We start from the raw sequence: 20316 nt of genomic DNA on the forward strand, positions 1-20316 counted from the left end.
GGTATCTTTCAATCGAACTCCATTGGTGGAGTTCATTGGTACAAGTAAAGGACTTTGGTCATTGGCGGCACCAGCATGTTCTTGCTGATCGTACCGTACTTATCGCTAGGCTATTAAAGTGATAAGAGTCATCCGACTATTGAGCACTGGTATCGGTTAACAAAATTCCTGTCTGCTTCGCTCTCATCGTCATCTCCGCCATCAGCTTCTAGCTTTCCAATGCTATGACATCTCAAGCACCTGGAAACATACCTCCCGACGAGCCTTGTGTAATTTTCAACATCAGCGAAACAGAAGTGGACCCATAGTTCTTCCAACTACCATACCCTCCAAAGCTTTCATTGAAGCGACAAGTATCGGAATCATTCCTCCAAACGCGTGGCTACATCAAGAAACAAAGAAGAATACACTCGAGTGGTCGTGAGACAGCACTCAACTGTCCTTGCTTACCACCGCCAGCGTACAACATAGCCATGACTGGGCCCAGTTCAAACTTCCACAGTGCTTACTCTACCCTTCCTACGACACCCCCTACACCCGAAAACGAAACTCATCCACGAAGACCATCACAAGTCACCGAGATCATAGAGAAGGTCAACGCAAAGCTTAGGCGCCTCTTTGGTAGTCGAAGGGGATCCGTCGAGGATGTACACACATCATTCAACGCTACTGTCAGCGAGCGACCGAGTGTGTTTCATACGCTGAGTGGACCACCAGAGGAATCGCATATCCAGCGTTATCCCGGAGATGTCGTTGGGATGAGTGTGGCTTCCCTACCAAATGTAAGCGCATACTTTCATGTGAATGGCGAAGTAGGCTTGGCTGCTTCCACATCACTGCTAACTGATATACCCTTCAGACAGCGTTCCAGGCGAGGCGAAGAAACACCATGCAAACACAGTCGAACTGCGACTTACATTACGATGGAGATGGCGAACTGGAGCAGCTCCATAGCCTCCAGTCTTATGGTACGCAAAGTACGAGATATGGAGGACGAAAGCGAAAAGACTCCCAATTCAGCTTTAGCGATTTGTTGCGACCTCGACGATTCAGCAAAGCAGAGAAAGGAAAAGGACGGATGGAATACAATGAAGAAGCTGGGTCAACCTCTCAAGACCAACTCCTCCATACTGATCGAGAGACTTCATCAGATCCAGTCAAGCGCCCTCTCACGGAATATGGGACTTTGCCTCTTGGACCATCTGACCAGCATGCTGGCCCTTCAACACCGTCGTCAGCTGCAGTATCACCGACGGAACAAACCATACCCATAAGGCCCAAGCCTGTCATACCTTCAAGGCCAACGCCCACAGCAAGAAAAGTGAGCGTGCGTCTTGTACCACCTACACCTGCGCCTCCACGCGTTCAGCGGCGGTCATCGACCAGCTCCATAGCCTCCTCCTCGTCGATTTCTAGTTTCGACTCTACCACCCCAATGCCTGTAGCAACCAGCATTTTCCTCCAACGCGCACGCGACATCGTCAACACACCCGGCACGGCCACAATCGAAGTAGGCGCAAACGGGCACTCCCAACCCATCTCCATCCCATCTTCACACCCCAACAGCCGCCGCTCATCCATACTCCCAGAAGGCTCAGCACGACCTCTAGACGACTCACCCACTCTCCCTCCCTCCCTCACCGCATCAACAGCCGAACTCCTCCGCCATGGCGACCGTCCAGATACAGCACCTTCTTCACCCCCGCTCGATCCGACTCTTGTTCCTTCTCTGGACACCATGCAAACCCTGCATCTAGGCCCGCCTCAACGAGCTCTGCTCCAGCGATCGGTATCGAGTAGTTCATCACGCATGTTTCACGTTTCCGTCGAGCATCTGTCTACGCCTACGCCTACACAGCCCGTCTCGCGCTTCAGTGCGTGTTCGTCTCTGGCCAGCAAACCCGCAGAACCCATTTCGCGGTTCAGTGCGTGTTCGTCTCTGGCTAGCAAGTATAGTTCAGCTGTGGAGCATGTAGATGATACGCCAGATTTTAGTATCACGCATCCTGCGCCTCCAAGCCCTGTTCCTTCTTCCTCGCCGGCACTGGAAGCGGTGCCATCGCCTGTTAAGCGGCGGACTGGGAGTCTGGAAGGGAGTCAGGATCTACGCGCTGTGTATATTGAGCAGGGAAGAGCGAGCGTTATAACTTGTCCTCCGCGACAGCGAAGTCCGAGGAAGAGTTTACAGGGGAGGTGTTGGTGGGACGAATCGCCCCCAAAAGTGTATCTCTAGGTTTGTGTGGCGTTATTCGGGTTGTGTATTTGATGCACATGCAAATTGAAACCATCACAATGCATAGTCATATAGCACATAGGAAGACATGGTAGTTCCTCATCCACGACACCTCGGCGTTCAATGTATTACAACAGCATACTAGATAATGCTACCTGTGCCCCTGGGGCCAGTGAACCAACATCCCATCACCATCATCCATTACAAATATACGCCATGAACCCCATGCAGTACAACCAAAGACGAAGCCTTGCCAGGCTGTCATGTAAAATGAGCGAACAGGCCCAAGCTGGGTATCGAGCTAACCGAAAGGACTGGAGATGCTTTTTATGCAGAAAGACGCTATGCATGAAGAAAGGACAGAAGATGGACGAAGCTTAGATTGCGCGGCGAGATTGTGTGGTCCTAGATTTTACAAGAGGACGGCGAAGCCGAGGAAGACGCTGCCGAAGACGGCGGCGAGGCCGAGGCCAGCGTTGGGCATGAAGATGGAGCCAGCGCCGCCTTGGTCGTTGGAGCCTCCGTTGTTGTTGCTGTCGCTGGAGCCGGTCTCAGAGGCACCACCGAAACCGGTCACGGGGATGGTGTTTGAGGCGGAGCCGTCGGTGCCGGTGGCGGCGGCGGTGGAGGCCATGGTGGTGGGGAGGGAGGTGTTGCCGCGGTACGGGTCTTGAGCTCCGCAGGGGTGGTCCTCACTGTTGACATGTTAGTTGTGTTTGTGGTGAGTGACTTAATGGAACGTACCGGCAAGCGCTCTGGCAGCTGTTGTCGCCGTTGCAGTTCTCGACGCAAGTGTTTCCCCATTGTTGGCAGATGAAGTATGGCAGTGTCTGGGAGTACTCGGTGATGTTGGGCGCGACACCGTTCTCGCAGACGCAGGTGTAGGTAAGAGCGTCGGAGTCGCAGTCGTTCTGCTCGGTGGTCATGGAGTTGATGCCGGGCTGCTGGAGGCAGATGAGCGGGCATTGGGCCCTGTTCTGGTCACACCAGTAATCTGGAGAATGTTAGACGACGCGTCGTAAGTCGAATGATATCTTCTACATACCCCTAGTAGACTGCTCAACCGTGTCGGGGTCGATGGTGTATGGGTAGTTCAGCTGGGGGGTGTCTTGAGCAGCGACCAGGCCAGTGAAGGCGGCGATGCTGAGGGCGAAGACGGAACGCATGTTGATGTTTGGGGAGGTGATTGTTGACGGAGGATGTAGCGAGAGTATTAGATGATATACGGTCAGCGACAGACGGTGGACGATCAGATACAAAAGTAAACCTCAACAGCGAAAGTGATGAAGAGGCTGGAGGGAAAGGCGGCGTCCGATATATAAAGGGAGGGATGTGTCGACGGGAAGTAATGAGCTAGCGGTCGTTCGAGATAGGAAAGTTCACGGTCCGGTACGTGCACCCCCGCCTACCTTCAGCCTACCTTCTCGCCCGGGACGATGCCTGTCGGGGACGGGCTGCCGTGACTCAAGCCATAGTACTGCGGTGGAGTCGGCGTGGAAAGGGCGGCATTCCGTGGAAGATGGCAGACTGCGTGATGGAAGTTTGCCATTAATCCCTCGGCCGGACAGGGATGGGATGGACGTGTGGTCGTATTGGCCACTGGCTGCAGCGACTAGTCGCTTCTCAGGGTCCTGCATCCTAGTCGGCTCTGCGCATCATTCGGTTGAGACGAGCGAGGCCAGCGCCGCCAATTCTCCAGACATCGTCAACAAGACACTAGACGCGACTGCATCTGGCTGCATGCACCGGCGAGCATATCTACCCCTCACACACCCACGCGGCATTCTAGATACCAACCGCCCTCCCGTTTGACGCGCCACCTGCCCAGCCATCTCCTGTAAATGGATGGAGCCGGCGAGCTTTGAAACTGGAGACCCGTCTTCGTCGCCAGCCCGAGATGGGCCAACCCCCGCCACCGTCACTGTGGTCCCACCCTACTGGCAATCCCACCAGCGCAATGCCTCGTATCTGAGCAACTACTCTGCTGACAACGGCCGCCCCACCCCCATCGGCCTCGAGGACCATACGGATGAGGACTCGGACCACTGCAAAGTCCTCTGGGCCAAGGGTGTCACGATAGATGATTACGTTGTCATCGGCGGGCCGTCACCGGGCTTTGGAGCTTACGTCGTCTTTAATTGTACGGTCGAGACACTCGATGTACGTTCCCAGCCGCATGGAGATGCGCTAGCCCGCCCGGCGATGTCCTCGCAGCCAATCATCTGCATGAGATTGTTTTTCAAAAAATGGTTTCATGCAGAGGGCCCGTGGTGGACTGCCATCTCCAGGTGATGAACCATCATGCATATGCTAACTGTGACAGGGAGGTCCCATGAAGATACGCAAGAGGTTGGCCATGGTCTGTCACTTTCGATTCCCTCTGCTGATCGTACCAGATACTCCGAGTTTGAAGATCTGCACACCAAGCTGCTCCAGACGTTTCCTCATGCCGCGGGTTCCATGCCGCACTTCCCACCCAAATCCGTAATATGTAAGTCACATGGCCCGCCTGCAGCATCACTCCACCAAAACAATAGAGTGCTAACGCGTCGGGCATAGCTCGCTTTAGGCCCCGTTTTCTGGAAAAGCGGAAACAAGCACTCTCGTACTTTCTCAAGTGTGTTTATCGATAACAAAGCTAGCGCATATCGGCTGACTATTAATAGTTGCGTTTTGCTGAACCCGGAGTTTGCTGGGTCGCCCGTCTTGAAGGACTTTCTCTTCTCGTGATCGCGTGGCTTTGAGGTTGTATTGACTGACGTTGATGTTGATGCTGAAGTTTGAGTGGCATGGAAGAGTTGGATACGTTGTTGTTGTTGAGTATGTGGTGCCAGGGTGTGCCCAGCTGCCATGCAAGTGAATCGTCCTTGGTCTCTCAATCTCTCAATTGCACATGCAAGGAAAGGACCTCCGATAGTCAGTTCTAGCCAAAGCGTTATGATGTTCCAGATGTCAAGTTGATGTGATGTCGCCCACTCGTACTGATTGGCTACCAACGTCAGTGGCGCTACGCTTCCAAGTATCTCACATGCGCTGTACTGCAATTCGTTGAATAATCTTCTGATGTACATGGCGATATCGAGATGGGAAGGTCTGCTATAGGGCTTAATCCAACCTCATCCATATTTGCAGTGTCTGGGTGAGGCGTACGGGAGCGCCGTGGGTGCAGCAGCTCGTTTGGCAAACTGCGCGGGCTCTGCCACTCGACGACCCCCTAACGGCTCGCGTTTTGGCACATCTCAGCGCGACATCAATGGCAGCTCCACAATGAATAGCTGAAAGATGACCCACCGAATCGCGAATGATCTCAAGTCTGATCACTACCATGGCCAACGCCGTTCGGCCTTCGCTGCTGCGGAGCTCGAATGAACGGCAGACCAGGCTCAACTTCCTGCCCGTGTCGCGCAATGACGCCCACCCACAAGCCCAGCGCAACCACAACCACGCGCCCATCGCGACAAGACGGGCCTCGAAAAGCGGCCCTCTGCTTGCGCGCGCCGACGACGACGGCGCCGTCAAGCCCGTCGCCCACACGCCTGCAAAACCGCCGCCGCCTGCGCGCACCAGCAGCAGGAAGCGGCCAGCCACTGCCCTCGAGCCCGACGCGACCGACACGAGACCGCCGACCAAGATCACCGTTACACAACCACATGGCGAGCTGCTGCGCATCACCAATGGCGTCGCCGCGCCCCTGGGCATCGACGCCGACGACGTGCCCTCCGCGAGGTCCACGCCCCGGCCTGGCAGCTCCGGCAAGCTTGCTGCGCCCCCAGCTGTCCCCGCCCCGGCGTCCACAGCTTCCTCCACAACCACAGACAAGAGGAGCCTGCGGAGCCACGATGGAGGGTCGCGGCTGAAGAGCGACCTCGCCGTCTACTTTGCCAACTACGACGACATCATTGCCGGCGTGCCCAAAGAGGATGGTAGGTCACTGTCCCTGTCACATGTCACGATATAGCTCTGATCGCGTGCAGAATTTCTCGATGTCGACACGCCCATATACATTGTCGACGAGCCCGTGAAGGCCAAGACTCCAGAGCCCCCGCGAAGCTCAGTAAGCCCCACGCGGTCACGGAAAGCACGACACCCGTCCCCTCCGCGCCATGCCTCGGATCCGTCAATACTCCCGTCCCAATCCTCGACTACATTCACAGTCCTCAACTACGCCTCCATAGCCAATGCCATCTCCCACAATGACGGCGAAGACCCGCTCGCCGACTCGGTATTCTTCACACAGCACCGACGTGCCGAGCGCAAGGAGAAGCAGCTGCGGAATATCGAAAAGGAGCGCGCCATGCACGAGAAAGTGCAATTGGAGAGACTCCTCGACGGACTGCAGGGCCCAGACTGGCTCAAGGTCATGGGCATAACGGGCGTGACAGACGGCGAAAGAAAGGACTGGGAGGCGAAGCGCGACTACTTTGTCCGAGAGGTAGAAGCCCTCGTCGACAAGTTCCGCGTCTGGAAAGAAGAGGAGAAGCGCTTGCGTGCTGAGAAAGAAGCAGCGCTCGCCGCAAGGGAAGAAGACGAAGAAGAGGATGGCGAGGAAACAGAAGACTCAGATAACATTGTAGTCCGCAGCCGCGATCCTCCACCACCACGACAGCAGCCAAAAGAGCCCGAGCCACCGAAACCACGGCGGCCCCCGCGTCCGCATGGCTTCCTCCTCCCCTTCGTACCGCCCGAACCCGCAGCGCCGTTCAGTTCCTTCTACGCGAAACCACACCTCCGCGCCGCAGCCCTCGGAAAGCATAGACATGGGCGCAACGCATCTGCTTTCGGCCAGCCCATACCCGATTTCGCAGAGAAGGAGTTTGAGCTCCCAGAAGGTTTCATAGACCCGCAGTTCCTTAAAGATAACGCGCGGCAGCGGCGGAGACGGAAGAGGGAGAGTGGTGTGAATACAGGGGCGGGTGCGGGTGGAAATTAGTGTGCTGTTCTTTCTTACAATTACAACATGGGCCGGGGTTTCCAGATTCTATACCCCTTATAAATATCGTCGAGCAAGTCGAAAGCTAGGGTTCTGAGGCGTTTTTGGTTGATAAGGCATGGGGTTTGGAGGTGTGGGACTGGATGAGGGTCTCGCGCCGAGTGTATATTATCTGCGGAAATGGAATGATAAATTGTTCCGTTCTGAGATTGGGTGTTTTGGTGCTGGTGCGTGTGGTCTGTGAAGTTGGCAGTGAAGAGATTGGTTTCAAAAGGCACGTACTTAGTTCGTTTGGTCGAGTGCTGGTGCTGACCATGTTCGTCCGGTCTTCCAACTTCCAGCCGAGGGTCTCACGTGCTTGGGTTCCATTCTTCGCGTATATAAAGACGTCCTCTCTACTCTCTCCTTGCTTCTCTCTTCATCACACAGTCTACTTGCGTTTTTCCAAAAGACATTTGTGTACGACTTATGGCTGGCTGCTTCCTCTGCCTTTCTCAACGAAAACAGCTTGACGGAAAACCATGACTTCTGGCCTGGTTCCCCTTCCTTCAAAACGATCTGCTTTCAAAACACGTTCTCAACCATTCATGAGAGTGTGTGGAACCGCATTCTCTCATGTATGAGTACCGACCAAAAACCCTCACTCCATTTCCATGTGGTCCTTTTCGCTCCTTCGAGTGGTATGAAAATAAGGCATCACCAAAATTGAGCGTAATAGAAACCATGTCTCGTTCCTGGTTTGCGGATTCGAAAACTCCTATATCCATACCATGTCTCAAGTCATCTTCCAGTGTTGCCGACTACACATGAGTTATGCATTCGCATCGTTATGAGCAACCCTTGGTTTGCCGCCTACCGAAAAGACATAAGCAGCAAGCCATGTGCTCTCGCCGCGTTTGTAGTCTTCAACCTCCGAAAAGAAGTCCGAGCTAAATGATGGAGTGCTCATGTCGCCGCTCGCTCGATTATAGGAAGGACGTTTTTGGCATGACTGGCTACTGGCTTCGCAGGGTGGACGGGTATATAAACCCCTCGCCAACCTCCTGTTCTCTCTTCCTCATACCATATTATCTTCTTTATTACCAAAAAGCTACAGGTTCAAATCCATGACTGTGCGGCTTCTTTCTGCTCTCTACAAACTATCCCCAACAACAAGTTATGGATTCCGCTGTTCCGCCCTGTTTTGCAAGATCAAAACACGCATCGGAAGGAGTCATGTTTCTGCTTTCTTGTCACTTCTCCACTTCTTAAAACAGCGACGATCAGGATGCATGTCGTCGGGTTGTGCCCATCGCCCGCCACTCAAAGTCTTCCACGAGGTCAAATATGTGTTGAGTCGTCCGTGTTGCCTTTTCCTCTATCGAAATGGCGGAGATCGGTCTCATGGAAGCTTGCTTGTGCAGTTCTCCCTACATACATTGCATCAAGAAGTAGACACGAGATGCTTGTCGCGTCAAGCATCTTCCGTTGCGGTCTTTATGGTGAACGGTGATCAGTGAAGGATGCTCGAGTGATGCATCCGGTTGATCGCTTCATTCGGAAAGAATCAGGTCATCTCACACTCATCAATTTTAGTGCCTGAGCTTTTTAAGTGCCGGTGCTGTTCGCCGGTAGAGGTGCGCCTGCCCAATGCGGAAGGGGCGAAGGTCGTCAAATCCCAATCTTGGAGCACTCACCTCCCGCCACCACCACGCCCACCCACACCCACCCTCACATCCACAAGCCAATGGCGGGTATCTTACAAGCAATATTTGAGAGCTTTCTTCGGGCACGACAACGAGAGCTTGCTAACGATGCGGCAAGTCTTGCCGCCGTTTCTCACACATGGGCTTCACTTGCGGCGGATTTTCGAAGATCGATCGAAGACGCTAGCACGACTGAAGCAAAGATCACAGACACAGTTGATCTAGAAATGCGATTCGGACTAGCACTCATCGAACAGAGAAGTGAGCTGCAGAGTAAACATGCAATCGACCTCGAAGAGCAGGAGCGTCAGCACCGACGCGATAACCAAAATGCGCTTCAGAAACAGAAGCAGCAATTTGACGAAGAGCTAGACAGCGCTCTTCAGACACAGAAACAAGAGCTAGAGCAGACTCAGAAAGAGCTCCAAGAGGACAAAGATGTTGCCGAATCTGCACTCATAAAAGAGAGACAAGATAGGTACTTCATCCAGCAGACGTTACTCCACAAAATCACAAAGGCTAGCCGCTATTTCGGCTTTGAGATGCCGGAAGATTTCGACTTCATCGACAAGGTAGACATGGCCTTTCAGCTAGGGAAGCTGAACGCCTCCAGAGTTTGTCGACGAGCGTTTGACGAGTTGTCGGAGCGTCTCAACGTGCGTCTAGAACAGTGGCCGTCGAATGAGGAGATCTTCTTCCAAGAGCATACCGATGAATATATGGCACTCCTCACTAGCCAGGTGGACAGATTAGTCCAAGCCTGCGACGATAGAATCGGCACAGAACAGTGCCGTACTACCGACGTCCGACGCGCATCGCTGATCTCGAAGATAGAGGTCACAGAGCAGGCCAGTAACGCCATCGGGGATCTGAGAGCGCAGTTAGCAGCGAAGGACAAGTTGTGGGGTCAGGTCGTGACAAGTTTAGAGGCGTGCTTGGTCGCGAAAGACCAACAGATCGATGCCCTGACAGAACGTCTCAGATTGCAGACGCAGATGCTAGACGAGACACACGCCCTACTGAAGCAGATTGCAGGCGCAGCCGCAGAGTCAGTAGAGTAGAGTCAAGATGTCTTGCTGATATAATTGTGTGCGAAGAAGACCCCGTTCATAGCTCGATTTGATAAACATTGATCCCATAGCATTCCCATCTTGCAATATGAGCATGATACCGTGTCTAGTAATCTCCATATGTTGACACCAGTCTACCGCACCAACACATCCTCGTCCTCCCCCTTCCCGTCTTCATGCCTACGTCCCTTGATACTCAAACCCAAGTAGTCGCATTTCCAATCCCACTCCAGCCAACTCAAACCTTCTTCTCGGTTCAACTGGGCCTTTCCAGTCCATCCGCTCGTACAATCTACCACTTAACCCAACAGCTTTCACCATCTCTAGTCCTTCTTCGACGGCGACGCTGCGCAGCGACTGAAGCTGCGTTGTTTTTGCCTGTGCTAGTTCTGATAACCAACGATAAGCTGGTTCCACGTTCAACGTTTGACCCATGCTCGCAAGCTTCTTCTCCAGGTGCTGGATATAGCCTTTGCTCAAAGCGAAGATGGCACCGCCGTGGGCTGGGAAGCTACTGTTCATGTTATGATCACGATGGGGTGGCAGGCTGAAAATTTCTTCATGTTTCAATTGGAATGTATCCCGTCCTAGTATTTCTTTGACAGAAAGGGACAGTCCGGATGAACTTCATCAAAGACCCAGCCCAACTCCAGCAAAGATTGCTTAGTATCGCCCAACGCCTCATTCCCATAACCAGCATCATTCCATCGTAAATTCATGCAGGCCCCCTCAGCCTAACAGTCCCCCCTCTCATCTCCTCATCCGCACCCTCATCATCGTCCTCGCCCTCGCCTTCCACATCTTGTAAGCGCATCGCCCTCAGCAGATCCCTACTAGCCCTCGTGCCGTCCCTCAACTCCACCGCACTCTTCAGCAGCATATCAGCCAGAACCCGCGCGTCCATGTCCACGCCCAACAGCGCCTCCACCTCAGGCCCAGTCGGAACGGGGAAATCGACAAGCGGCTTCCCGTTCGGACTGACGCTGACGGTGGTGGACTTGCGGCTGTAGCGCGGGGCGTCTTGTTGATCAAAGTCCGAAGAAGAAGAGTACGTGTTGCCGTGGTGGTACGAGTCGTCGGTGTCGGAGTCGAGGGTATACGTGGTGGAAGTGAGGGTTGTGGATGTAGAGTCTGTTCTGCGCGAGGAACGGAGGGGGGCGGAAGCTTGGCCTATCGGACGACGCTGTGCGGCGAGGTTGAGGCGCTCGAATGTGTCCCAGAGGTCGTCTACGTCTTCTTCTTCGAGCGAAGTGTCGGTTGTCACGCTCATGGGAGGTGACTGGTCGTCGCTGCTTAGTCCGTAGGCCATGTTATGCGACCAGCCGTCCCAAATGATTTGCTGAGAGCGCTGGTTTCCGCGGTGGTACTGGCCGGAGCTGGGTGCTGGTTTCGCCTGTGACTGTACCTGGCTCGCTGAGCTGACGCCTCGAGCGTGCATGCTGGGGTGGTGTGGGTCCTGGTTTGTGGGATGGCCTTGCTCATCGTATTGCTGAGGTGTCAGTAGGCCCGGCACGGCCTGGTTTGGTTCCGACTGCGACTTCATGTGGAAGGAAGCGCGATGGTTATTCTGTGATAGCTGTACCTGGTCCTCGAGGTTGAATGGGTTGTCATTCATACGGTCGATTCCTGCTGTGACAATATCAGAGCCAGACGTAGATGGACGGTAGTCCTGCACCATGGCCATATCGAGGTCAATCATGGACGAACGAAGAGGAGATCCAGGCGCAGAGCTAATCATTTCAGGGTAGTCATCAATAGGGTCGACAGGCGCTGTTTGGGCATGTCGCAGGGTTGGCCGGAAACCAGATGCGAGGATTGGTGAAGATGAGTCCGTCTTCGTGTGCTGACCGCGCCGTGGCTCCTTCGGGCTACCCATGGGAAAGGCAAAGTCTTGAGTCTTGCGATTATCGTCCTGCTTGGGGAACGTCCACTCTTTCGTCTCACGTCGTCGAGAGATCCGATTTGATGCGCGATTCCTGGGCTCATTATTGGCCTCTGCCATCGCTGCATCGAATGTCCATTCTACTGTGCGTCGATTTGGCTTCTGAGGTTGCGCCGGAAAAGACCATTCCATTGTCTTGCGATTAGGCTGCTGTTCAGCAGGAAACGACCACTCCATCGTCTTTCGGTTTGGTTGTTCCGAGGGGAAGGACCATTCCATAGTCTTGCGGTTCTCGTCATTCATGCTGGGGAAGGTCCAGTCTTTCGTGGCTCGTTTAGTCATCTCATCCTCCTCATTGAAAGCATCCCGGCGCTCCTCTTCTTCCTCCATCTCACGTATGATGCTCTTCATGCGGTTCGCGCGGATGGTCGGTACCTCACCCAGATCGATACTGGGTATCTCATCTGCTGATGGCATCGAAAAGTCCAGGTCAATGACAGTCTCACGGTTGGGTGCGCCAGGATTGAAGTCGCGTAGGACTAGATCGGAGGGTGGGCGGCCATTCGGAGGATCTGGCATATCGACTGCGCTGTACCGGTACGGTGTCGTGTTCGTATCGAATAGCTTGTTCAGACGTTTCTGGCCTCGGACGATAGACTCCTCCTTGAACCTAGCTTGTAGCTGTTCGAAACGGCCCATATCTGCTATCGGTGGTAGACCCATTCCGTTGAAGCCTTGTCCGGCCCCACCCGCAAAAGGATCGCCAAATTGTGGTGCATGTTCCTGCTCGAATTCTTCTGATACATTGAAAGACCAGTCATCGTCGTCGTCGTCTTCCACTTCTGGGGCAAGCGGGTCTGGTGCTTGAGCACCGTATGGATTGAAGAGCGACTGTCGTGCACCGCCCTGTTGCTCCCATACATAATAGTCCTCGACCAACTTGACGAGTGACACAGTTGGGTACATCTTGGTAGTGTCCGCAAGATATGGGTGCTCCAGGATCTGGTCGGGTGTTGGTCGATCTTGCGGCTCTGGCTGGAAGACGAAAGCTAGGAAATCCTTTAGTTCCTGGGAAAAGCGATCACCTTCAAGCACAGGCACACCAGCCGTTGGCAAATCGAACTGCCCAATCTTGTGATGAGGTGGATAACCGCAAGCCATCTCATAGACAGTGCAAGCGTAGGCCCAAATATCAACCTCGTTTCCGTAGGATATCTCCTTGGGTTGCATCAAGCTGTGCGGGTCCGCATCCTTTACCCATTCCTTTTGCAGTTCAGGCGCCATCCAAAAAGGTGTACCGACGATAGTCGAGCGCTTCGATCTTTCTGGTTCCAGGGTGTTGGAGACACCAAAATCGCAAAGCTGCACCCGGCCGTCTTCGAGGATAAGAACGTTGTTGGCTTGGTTTGGTTAGCAGGAATTGAGAACAGTAGAACCAGCACTACTCACATTTCAGATCTCGATGTAGCACACCAGCTTCATGGATGTACTTGAGACCTTGCGCCAATTCACGTGCAATGGGTATGATGAATTTCTCCGCCAGTCCAGGTCCAGGGTCCTTGGTCATAGCCGTAGGCTTCATCAACGTGTTGACACTACCACCACTGGCATACTCGCTGACAATCCAGAGTTCGTTATGGACAGGCCTGGCCTCCTCGATGATGTTGACGTAGGGTCTTGCCTTGCTATCTCTGAGTTGCTGCAGGATATCAATCTCCTTAAGTGTGTCCTGGAGGTTCTTGTGTGTCATCTCCTCGTAGTCAACCTTATCGATCTCGATGATCTTGATGGCAACGAGCGCACCGGTATTTCGACTCTTTCTTTGTAGTGTCAGCGAGTGTTCTGGGGTCCGCTGCATGATACCCACCCTTTGTAGACGCGGCCATATGCACCCTTGCCAATAAGCTCGTAGAAGTCGTATGGCGGTGGTTCCTCACCACCCCGCTTGGCTCTCTCTGCAACCAGGAGCTCCATATCCTTTGCTTGTTGCATTGCACGCCCTTTGGTGCCACCCATCATGGGCGGTTGTAGCCTTGCAGGTTCCATGTCTCTGAGGTATCTGTATACTTTGTCGAGGTGAAGCCGTTCAGTTGGGGCGTCTTCTTGCGGCTCGAAGGGCGACTCGGCTATGCGCTCCAACGGACTGTCCACTAGGGTGCCGGCTGTGCTCTCGAAGCTGGTTGCGATTGGTAGAGGCGGGGGCGGGCGATCAGGTTGACGTTGACGTGGACGCCGACCGGGCGATATGTAATTGGTGGGGTCGGAAGCAGAGTATGAGTGTCGTGCGGTAGAATTCGGACGGCCAGGCTTGACGGTGCCGGGACTGGATCGTGATAGAGGTCGTCGCGGGACAGGCGTTTCCGGGAGGGCAATGGCAAGCCTTGGCTTCGGCGTAGGCGGGCACAGCGGACTTCTGTGGTCTAATATCGGACTCGAGATATCGCGCTTGTCGATGGAAGGGGTGCGAAAGGAGCGGGAGGAGCGGGATGAGTTGGCTATCTTCCCTTTGATTGAGTCTGTCAGCTTGGAAATGGAGAAGGAGCGACTGGATCGTGTCGCCGGTGTGTTGTCCAGTGAGCGAGGCGGGGTCACCTCTCCCATAGGGATGAGATGGTCGCCGTCGCTCACCGACCGCTTCAATCTAAACACCGCTTCGTCGCCGAGCATGGCGTTGTGGTGTTATTGCGGCATGTTGGTGTTTGGGAGACAAATCGCACTCACAGTCTTGTTATGACGTTCCACGTTGTTTACCACAGGTGAATGCGGCTCATGGCGGGCAGGGTCGCGTGCGGTGAGCGTGGGTGTTCGTTCACATTCACAGCTCCACACTGCGGAGGTTTGGAAGGCCTATCAGCCAGATACGATCACAATTAAGTAGCGGAGAAGATGAAAATGATTAAACAAAGCGAGACGTAGAATTGGGCTGTATAGAGAGATGGGACGGCGGTGCCATCTGGCAGACATCGAAGTGTTGACGATGCGAAACATGGATCCAGGGTCTCGACGTTTCGCGCGCGGGTCACGCTAAGGCAACCTTAATTCCATCTGGGGCAAGCGCGCCCCACGTTCCAGTGCCTGACATCATCTGCGCCACATGTGCGGCAGGCATAGCAGCTTGCCAACTTTCTGTGCATCAAAAGAGATTGGGTCGAGATGCTCCCTAGATATCTCCATACATACTCAATATCCGATCTAAGACCTGATTAGACTCAATACACTTGATACAACCCAAGCAACCTTAAGAAAAGCACTGAATCAACGTCTCACCATGGTCGCGCAACCCATTGGCACCAAGAAGACGCCCGTCACGTCGACGGCGAAGAAGACACCAGTAACAGCCCCAGTCAAGAAAGCACCTGTCAAGGCACCCGCCGTTCAGCCTCCCAAGAAGCCTGTCAACACCGCCATGCAGAAGAAGCCCGTGACCACGGCCCCTAAGAAGCCCGTCACAAATGTCGCAGCGAAGAAGCCCGTCACAGCTGTCGGTCAAAAGAAAGTTGTACCAGCACCAGCCAAGAAGCCTGTTCAACAGCCACAGCAACAAGGTTGGATCAACAAAGGTCTCAGTGCCGCATCATCAGGCATTGGAAGTGCTGTCGGCGCCGCAACGACTGGTATCGGCAATGCTGCCGGTGCAGTCGTGACAGCGGCAGGCAGTGGTGTTGCTGGAGCAGGAAGAGGCGCTGGCGCAAGGTAATACACCACATCCTGCAATAGTTCCCTTGACTGACATATCATAGTATTGCGAACTCATCTCGCACTTGGGGCGACATGGTCCGCGAGTATGGCAACTCCCTCAAAGACATCACTGGCGCTCCCGGCAGTCGGTCGACCACGAACAAGAATCCTCTCGGCCTGAGCACAAGTGGCGTAGGAGGCATGGCATCCATGGCTAGTAGGCCAGGTGTGCCTGGCCTCTCAGGAGGGACCGGTAAGGGAGGTGGTTCGGCCAGCAATCCTCTAGGCCTGTAAGTGGACATGGGGAGCCTAAGAATATACGCCGATTTCGTCAACGGCCAGAATACTACATACAACTTTCAGTGATTGAATAGGTGGCTCATAGTGTACTATGAGGTCGACATGCAATTTTCAGTGGTTGAACAGGTGGTCCAGAGTGTGGTTCAAGTTCTAAACCTCACCAAGAGCACCTCGAGGACAACCGGTGATTAGCATCGTATTCTGCAAACACATATGTTAACCAAGAAATTGCTGGGGATACCATCTGGGTCAGGGAGGTGCTTAGACAATGTTCGCGGGGAGGGGGATGGAGTCGTCTTTCGCGGAGGCTCAGCACGGTGGGGAGTCTGTATGGTGTGGGAGAATAGACGACGCCAAAAGTAGCTGAGAAGACGTGAATTATAAATTGCATTCTTAACCGGCTCCAGGAATTTCCCTCTTTTGGTTTCCCTGGCGTTCTATGCGAACACTCAACTTGAACGCCCCTTCACCAACCCATCGTTGGCTGGTCATTGCGCGAGACTAGCGCAGGCTGCCGCTGCCCATAAGATCCCCGCTGTTCTCCCCCCTGACTCCCTCTTCTTCTTTACCAGCTAGCCCGCTTCTCTGCCAACACTTCGGTAGGTCGCAGAACTATCGCAATGGAACAATCGGTTCTTCAGACTGACTTGGTGGATCATGGTGAGCAACACCCTCCCTCACTTCCGCTAAAATCACAGAGATACACCCACGAGATATGGTCATCCGGATGGCCATATCGCATCACGCCTTCAGACACCGCCCGCACCTTTGGAATGAGTAGGAGGCTAGCTTTGCTACCTTCGGGCTCGCCTTTGGTGGCATCTGCTTGCACCAGCGCGAGCGATGCATGCAACAAAAACAGCCGTACATCAAGATGTCTCGACTATGCATTTGGGCGAGCGGAAGATGGCGCGTATATCGAGCGCGTCGTGACGCCGCTGGTGGGCGCTTCTTCAAGTGCTTCACCGTCGAGTTCTGTCGTGGGCTTCCGATCATACGAATGCCTTCGGGCGCTAGTTATGTGGCCCTGGCAACTTTGGCGCCGGTCCTGGTTTGGACGGGGGATTCTTACAAGCTGGCTCGTTTGAATCATGGTCTCTTGGAGAAACGAGCATATCCGTATGCATAGACGTCTCCCTGCCACGTATGGAGAGCGATTCACAGGCCTCAGTGCCGGAACGTGCTTCGCTGGGAACTTTTGTCGTGATGGTGCGTAGTCTGCCAGCGCAATGCCCTTGTCCGTTACTCGATTTGTGTTGTATACAAGGTCTACATTTTTTCATTGAGCTTTCACCTTTATGGGGTTACTCGAGGAAGGGATCGTCTACAAAATAGTGCGACAACAGACTTGAGGAATTTGGTAGACGGAGAATGCAATGCCCACATACACGACGTTGGTGTTGTGCGCTGCTTGGCGTTTTCCCAATCAGGTAACTTCTGGAAACCCGTCGATTACTGACCACGGGTGTCTACAAAGTTACCACAGGCCGTCGCAGTTATCGATAACGCTAGCGTCATCTGAACCTTCCGGCGGACGAGACATGCACGTAACATAGCAAGTCATGGCTGGCTGCTAATTCGTAATTCTTCGACCTTTGAACTCCTGCAAACATACCCATTAGATGCGGTAAATTTGTTACCGCCTCTTGCTCTTGCTACCTGCAGAAAGCGCTTGCTCATGCTTGCGCTCCATCGACTGCGATGCCTTCTACACTCCACTCCGTTTCAAGCGCGCGCTCTACGAACGCTCCCTCGAGTAATACCAACATATGTCCCGCGATGGGATCCCACTCTACACAAATCTACGCGACCCGCTACGGCGGTGATTGAGTCAACGAAGACGGCCGAAAACCCTGTCTATGACCCCGACCGAAGTTTGGAGCGCGAGCAGCTCAGAGATGCACACATATCCATTGTCACGCCTGGGCTTAGTGCTCCTGGAAGGCGTCTAGCTGTCAAGAGACTGGACCGAGTATTGGAGTTGGTCAACAGCACCAATGGCCGCGACGCCAGCCTACGCGCGCCCCTCTGGCGGGCGTACTCTTTGGCCAAGGCCTCTGACCCGACACTCCTAGCACGTCTTCCAGAAAGAGCCTGGGACCTGCTCTGGAGTACACAATCTGTCGACTCATCCACCAATTCGAATCGCACGGCACACATGGCACAACTATACCGTGACATGGACAAGGCTGGAAGGACTACAACGGCCGGGCAGCGGGCCAGAGATCTAGAGAGCACCTTTCTCTCTGGTAGAGAAGACCAAGCTCTCAAGGAATGGGAAGAGGATCACACGTTGGGATTTGACGGCATACGACAGGATTACAAGCCAGAGCATCTAGAGGTTGGGACTAAGCTCCATGCGCTTGCGGGGAATCTAGACCATAGCCGAAGCATCATGGAAGAGCTATTCAGGTTATACCCGAGTTGGGACACTTCCGTCATGATGACCGTCTTCCGTGCTCACACGAGTTCCGAACTTCAAGAGCACCACGATCTGGCAAAACAGATCTATGTCTCAATGAAGGAGAAGAAGGGCGATGCGCGCTCGATCAAGGACTACGACGCTTGGCTTGTGGGCTTCTTAGAATCCCGAAACCTAGGCTACGCCAAACAGGTGTTCCGGGATATGGTCAGGGAGGGCTATCTGGCAACTAGCGGCACCGGAGAACGAGTTGAACAAGTTCTGAAGAGACTGCACATGCTGTATCGACTCGGAACTGATATAGCGACAATGAGTAGTATCGCTTTCGATGCTATATCCGTGCTACCGCCTGCTTATCACGGCCATTTGTTCGGTGACTGGATGAAGGCGGCCGTTGTTAGGCAGGCGCCGTTGGTAGCCGCTCAGGTCATGGAGATGATGCTCAAGCGAGGCTACAAACCGCAAACATTCCACTTCAACATGCTCCTCAAAGCGTTGATACGGACCAAAGAGAGTCCGAACGTCCTGAAAGCCGAAGACATTGGTTGGCGCATGATCGAAGCAGCTCGTACACTACCGCAACAACGTGATCTTCCTCGAGACACAACGGCCCGCATCATTGACAAAAGAACCGCGGATACTCATAACAAAAGTACCGATGTCGTCCAACGTGCTCCTGCTGCAAACGTTACAACATTCGCGCTCATCATGCAGCACCACGCTAAGAGTCTGCAATGGGAACACGTCGATTATCTGTCCCGTCAGCTCAAAGAAACGACACTTGAGCCCAATGCAACCATCATGAACGTTCTCATGGACAACAAATGCCGCCAAGGTGCCTACAGCGAAGCATGGACAATCTACAAGACTCTGACTGAACCGCAAGAAGGCGACGCAGGTGTTTTCCCCAATGGTGCAAGCATACGTTGTCTTTGGAAAACGCTCCGTCTCGCACTCGGTGACCCGACTAATCGGGACAAACCAGGGCTGCCCACCCCTCGTGAGCTACTAGCAGAGATGATCAGCTGGTGGACGCTCAGTCGCAGCCGCTACGACGCCGACCGCTTTCGTATGGGCCTCGCAGGCGCAGATAGTGGAGCAATCACATCACTCATCATGCATTGCTTCAGCTACACTCAAGATCTAGCTGGCTCCCTGATTGCTTTGCACGTCCTTCGCCATCACTTCGACATCTTTCCCACAAACGAAGCAGCGCAAATACTGCAAGGACAGATAGCCTGGGTAGACATGACACGCGAGACAGAAGCTGTGCGCAGTTCACACTTCCACAGTCGTTCCAACAAGAAGAATACGGATCGAATAACCATGGTCTACAACATCTTACTCCAACGACGGTTGGCGAGAATGGATCTGAAGGAAGGCGAATACGAGATGTTGACGGATGAGCAGATTGGTGATGTGGGACTGAACCTCTTGAGCGAGTTTGTGAGAGTCGTGCTCAAGAGGAGCTATCCACCTGAGGTTGTGGAGGTGATGATTGATGCAGCGAGATGCGCAGTGGGTGTACCCGACCTGCCGACAGGAGACATGGATGCTTTTGAAGTGGCTTGAGTGAGCTTTATTGCAAAGTTGGAGGATGGTGGACGGAAACATCTAATATGCGTGCAAATATAATCAATACAATACAATGAATCCTTTCAACACTTTCGTTTGTAATAGAAATACCAAAGCAAACCACAATCTATCCATAGCTCTAAAGTCCAGCTTCGCAAGATGTCGTTGTAGTGAATTGATCTCATTGGCCATGGCTGCAGGTAGCCGAAACATGGGTTTAATCGATCGAGCCCTCCGCGGCGGCGATCGATGACGCTCCAAAGCTCAGATGTCCACAACGCGCCCAAACACGGTTAAAGGAAACGGCTGCTTATTTACGATGACGCCCACTGTCATGCTGAAGGCTGGGACGCGACCCTCAAAATTCTTTGGGTGCGCTTCCTCTTTGATACACAACCACAACCCATTCCTCGTACCCCGGTGATCATGTCTTCACAGGGCGAGCGCGCACCGTTGCTGCAACAAAGATGGAGTGAGGAAGGCGAGCCGCGGACTGTAAGTTTTTCTTGCGCACGCGTTCTCTCTGCATTTGCTAACTCGT

General features: G+C 53.7%; 6 protein-coding genes across 6 annotated transcripts; 4 read left to right on the forward strand and 2 right to left on the reverse strand.

The window, feature by feature from the left end:
* Positions 1-2645: 2645 nt before the first annotated feature.
* Positions 2646-3399, reverse strand: J4E93_004109 (uncharacterized protein; the record flags this gene model as incomplete). The annotated part of the gene is made up of 3 exons (XM_049342038.1): positions 2646-2928; positions 2978-3227; positions 3279-3399. The coding sequence occupies 3 exons, from the start codon at positions 3397-3399 to the stop codon at positions 2646-2648; spliced, it is 654 nt and encodes a 217-aa protein (XP_049200190.1).
* Positions 3400-5558: 2159 nt separating this feature from the next.
* Positions 5559-7163, forward strand: J4E93_004110 (uncharacterized protein; the record flags this gene model as incomplete). Its single annotated transcript, XM_049342039.1, has 2 exons — positions 5559-6156; positions 6208-7163. 2 exons carry the CDS (start codon positions 5559-5561, stop codon positions 7161-7163), a joined length of 1554 nt encoding a protein of 517 aa, XP_049200191.1.
* A 1726-nt stretch (positions 7164-8889) lies between these two features.
* Positions 8890-9909, forward strand: J4E93_004111 (uncharacterized protein; the record flags this gene model as incomplete). The annotated part of the gene is made up of 1 exon (XM_049342040.1): positions 8890-9909. One exon carries the CDS (start codon positions 8890-8892, stop codon positions 9907-9909), a length of 1020 nt encoding a protein of 339 aa, XP_049200192.1.
* Positions 9910-10633: 724 nt separating this feature from the next.
* Positions 10634-14467, reverse strand: J4E93_004112 (uncharacterized protein; the record flags this gene model as incomplete). Its single annotated transcript, XM_049342041.1, has 3 exons — positions 10634-13200; positions 13250-13620; positions 13668-14467. 3 exons carry the CDS (start codon positions 14465-14467, stop codon positions 10634-10636), a joined length of 3738 nt encoding a protein of 1245 aa, XP_049200193.1.
* Positions 14468-15068: 601 nt separating this feature from the next.
* J4E93_004113 (uncharacterized protein) lies at positions 15069-15772 on the forward strand (the record flags this gene model as incomplete). The annotated part of the gene is made up of 2 exons (XM_049342042.1): positions 15069-15493; positions 15541-15772. The coding sequence occupies 2 exons, from the start codon at positions 15069-15071 to the stop codon at positions 15770-15772; spliced, it is 657 nt and encodes a 218-aa protein (XP_049200194.1).
* A 1684-nt stretch (positions 15773-17456) lies between these two features.
* Positions 17457-19772, forward strand: J4E93_004114 (uncharacterized protein; the record flags this gene model as incomplete). Its single annotated transcript, XM_049342043.1, has 1 exon — positions 17457-19772. One exon carries the CDS (start codon positions 17457-17459, stop codon positions 19770-19772), a length of 2316 nt encoding a protein of 771 aa, XP_049200195.1.
* Positions 19773-20316: the final 544 nt, after the last annotated feature.

Source organism: Alternaria ventricosa (genome assembly GCF_023758065.1).
Source record: "Alternaria ventricosa strain BMP 2768 chromosome Unknown scaffold_6, whole genome shotgun sequence".
Lineage (NCBI taxonomy): Eukaryota > Fungi > Ascomycota > Dothideomycetes > Pleosporales > Pleosporaceae > Alternaria > Alternaria ventricosa.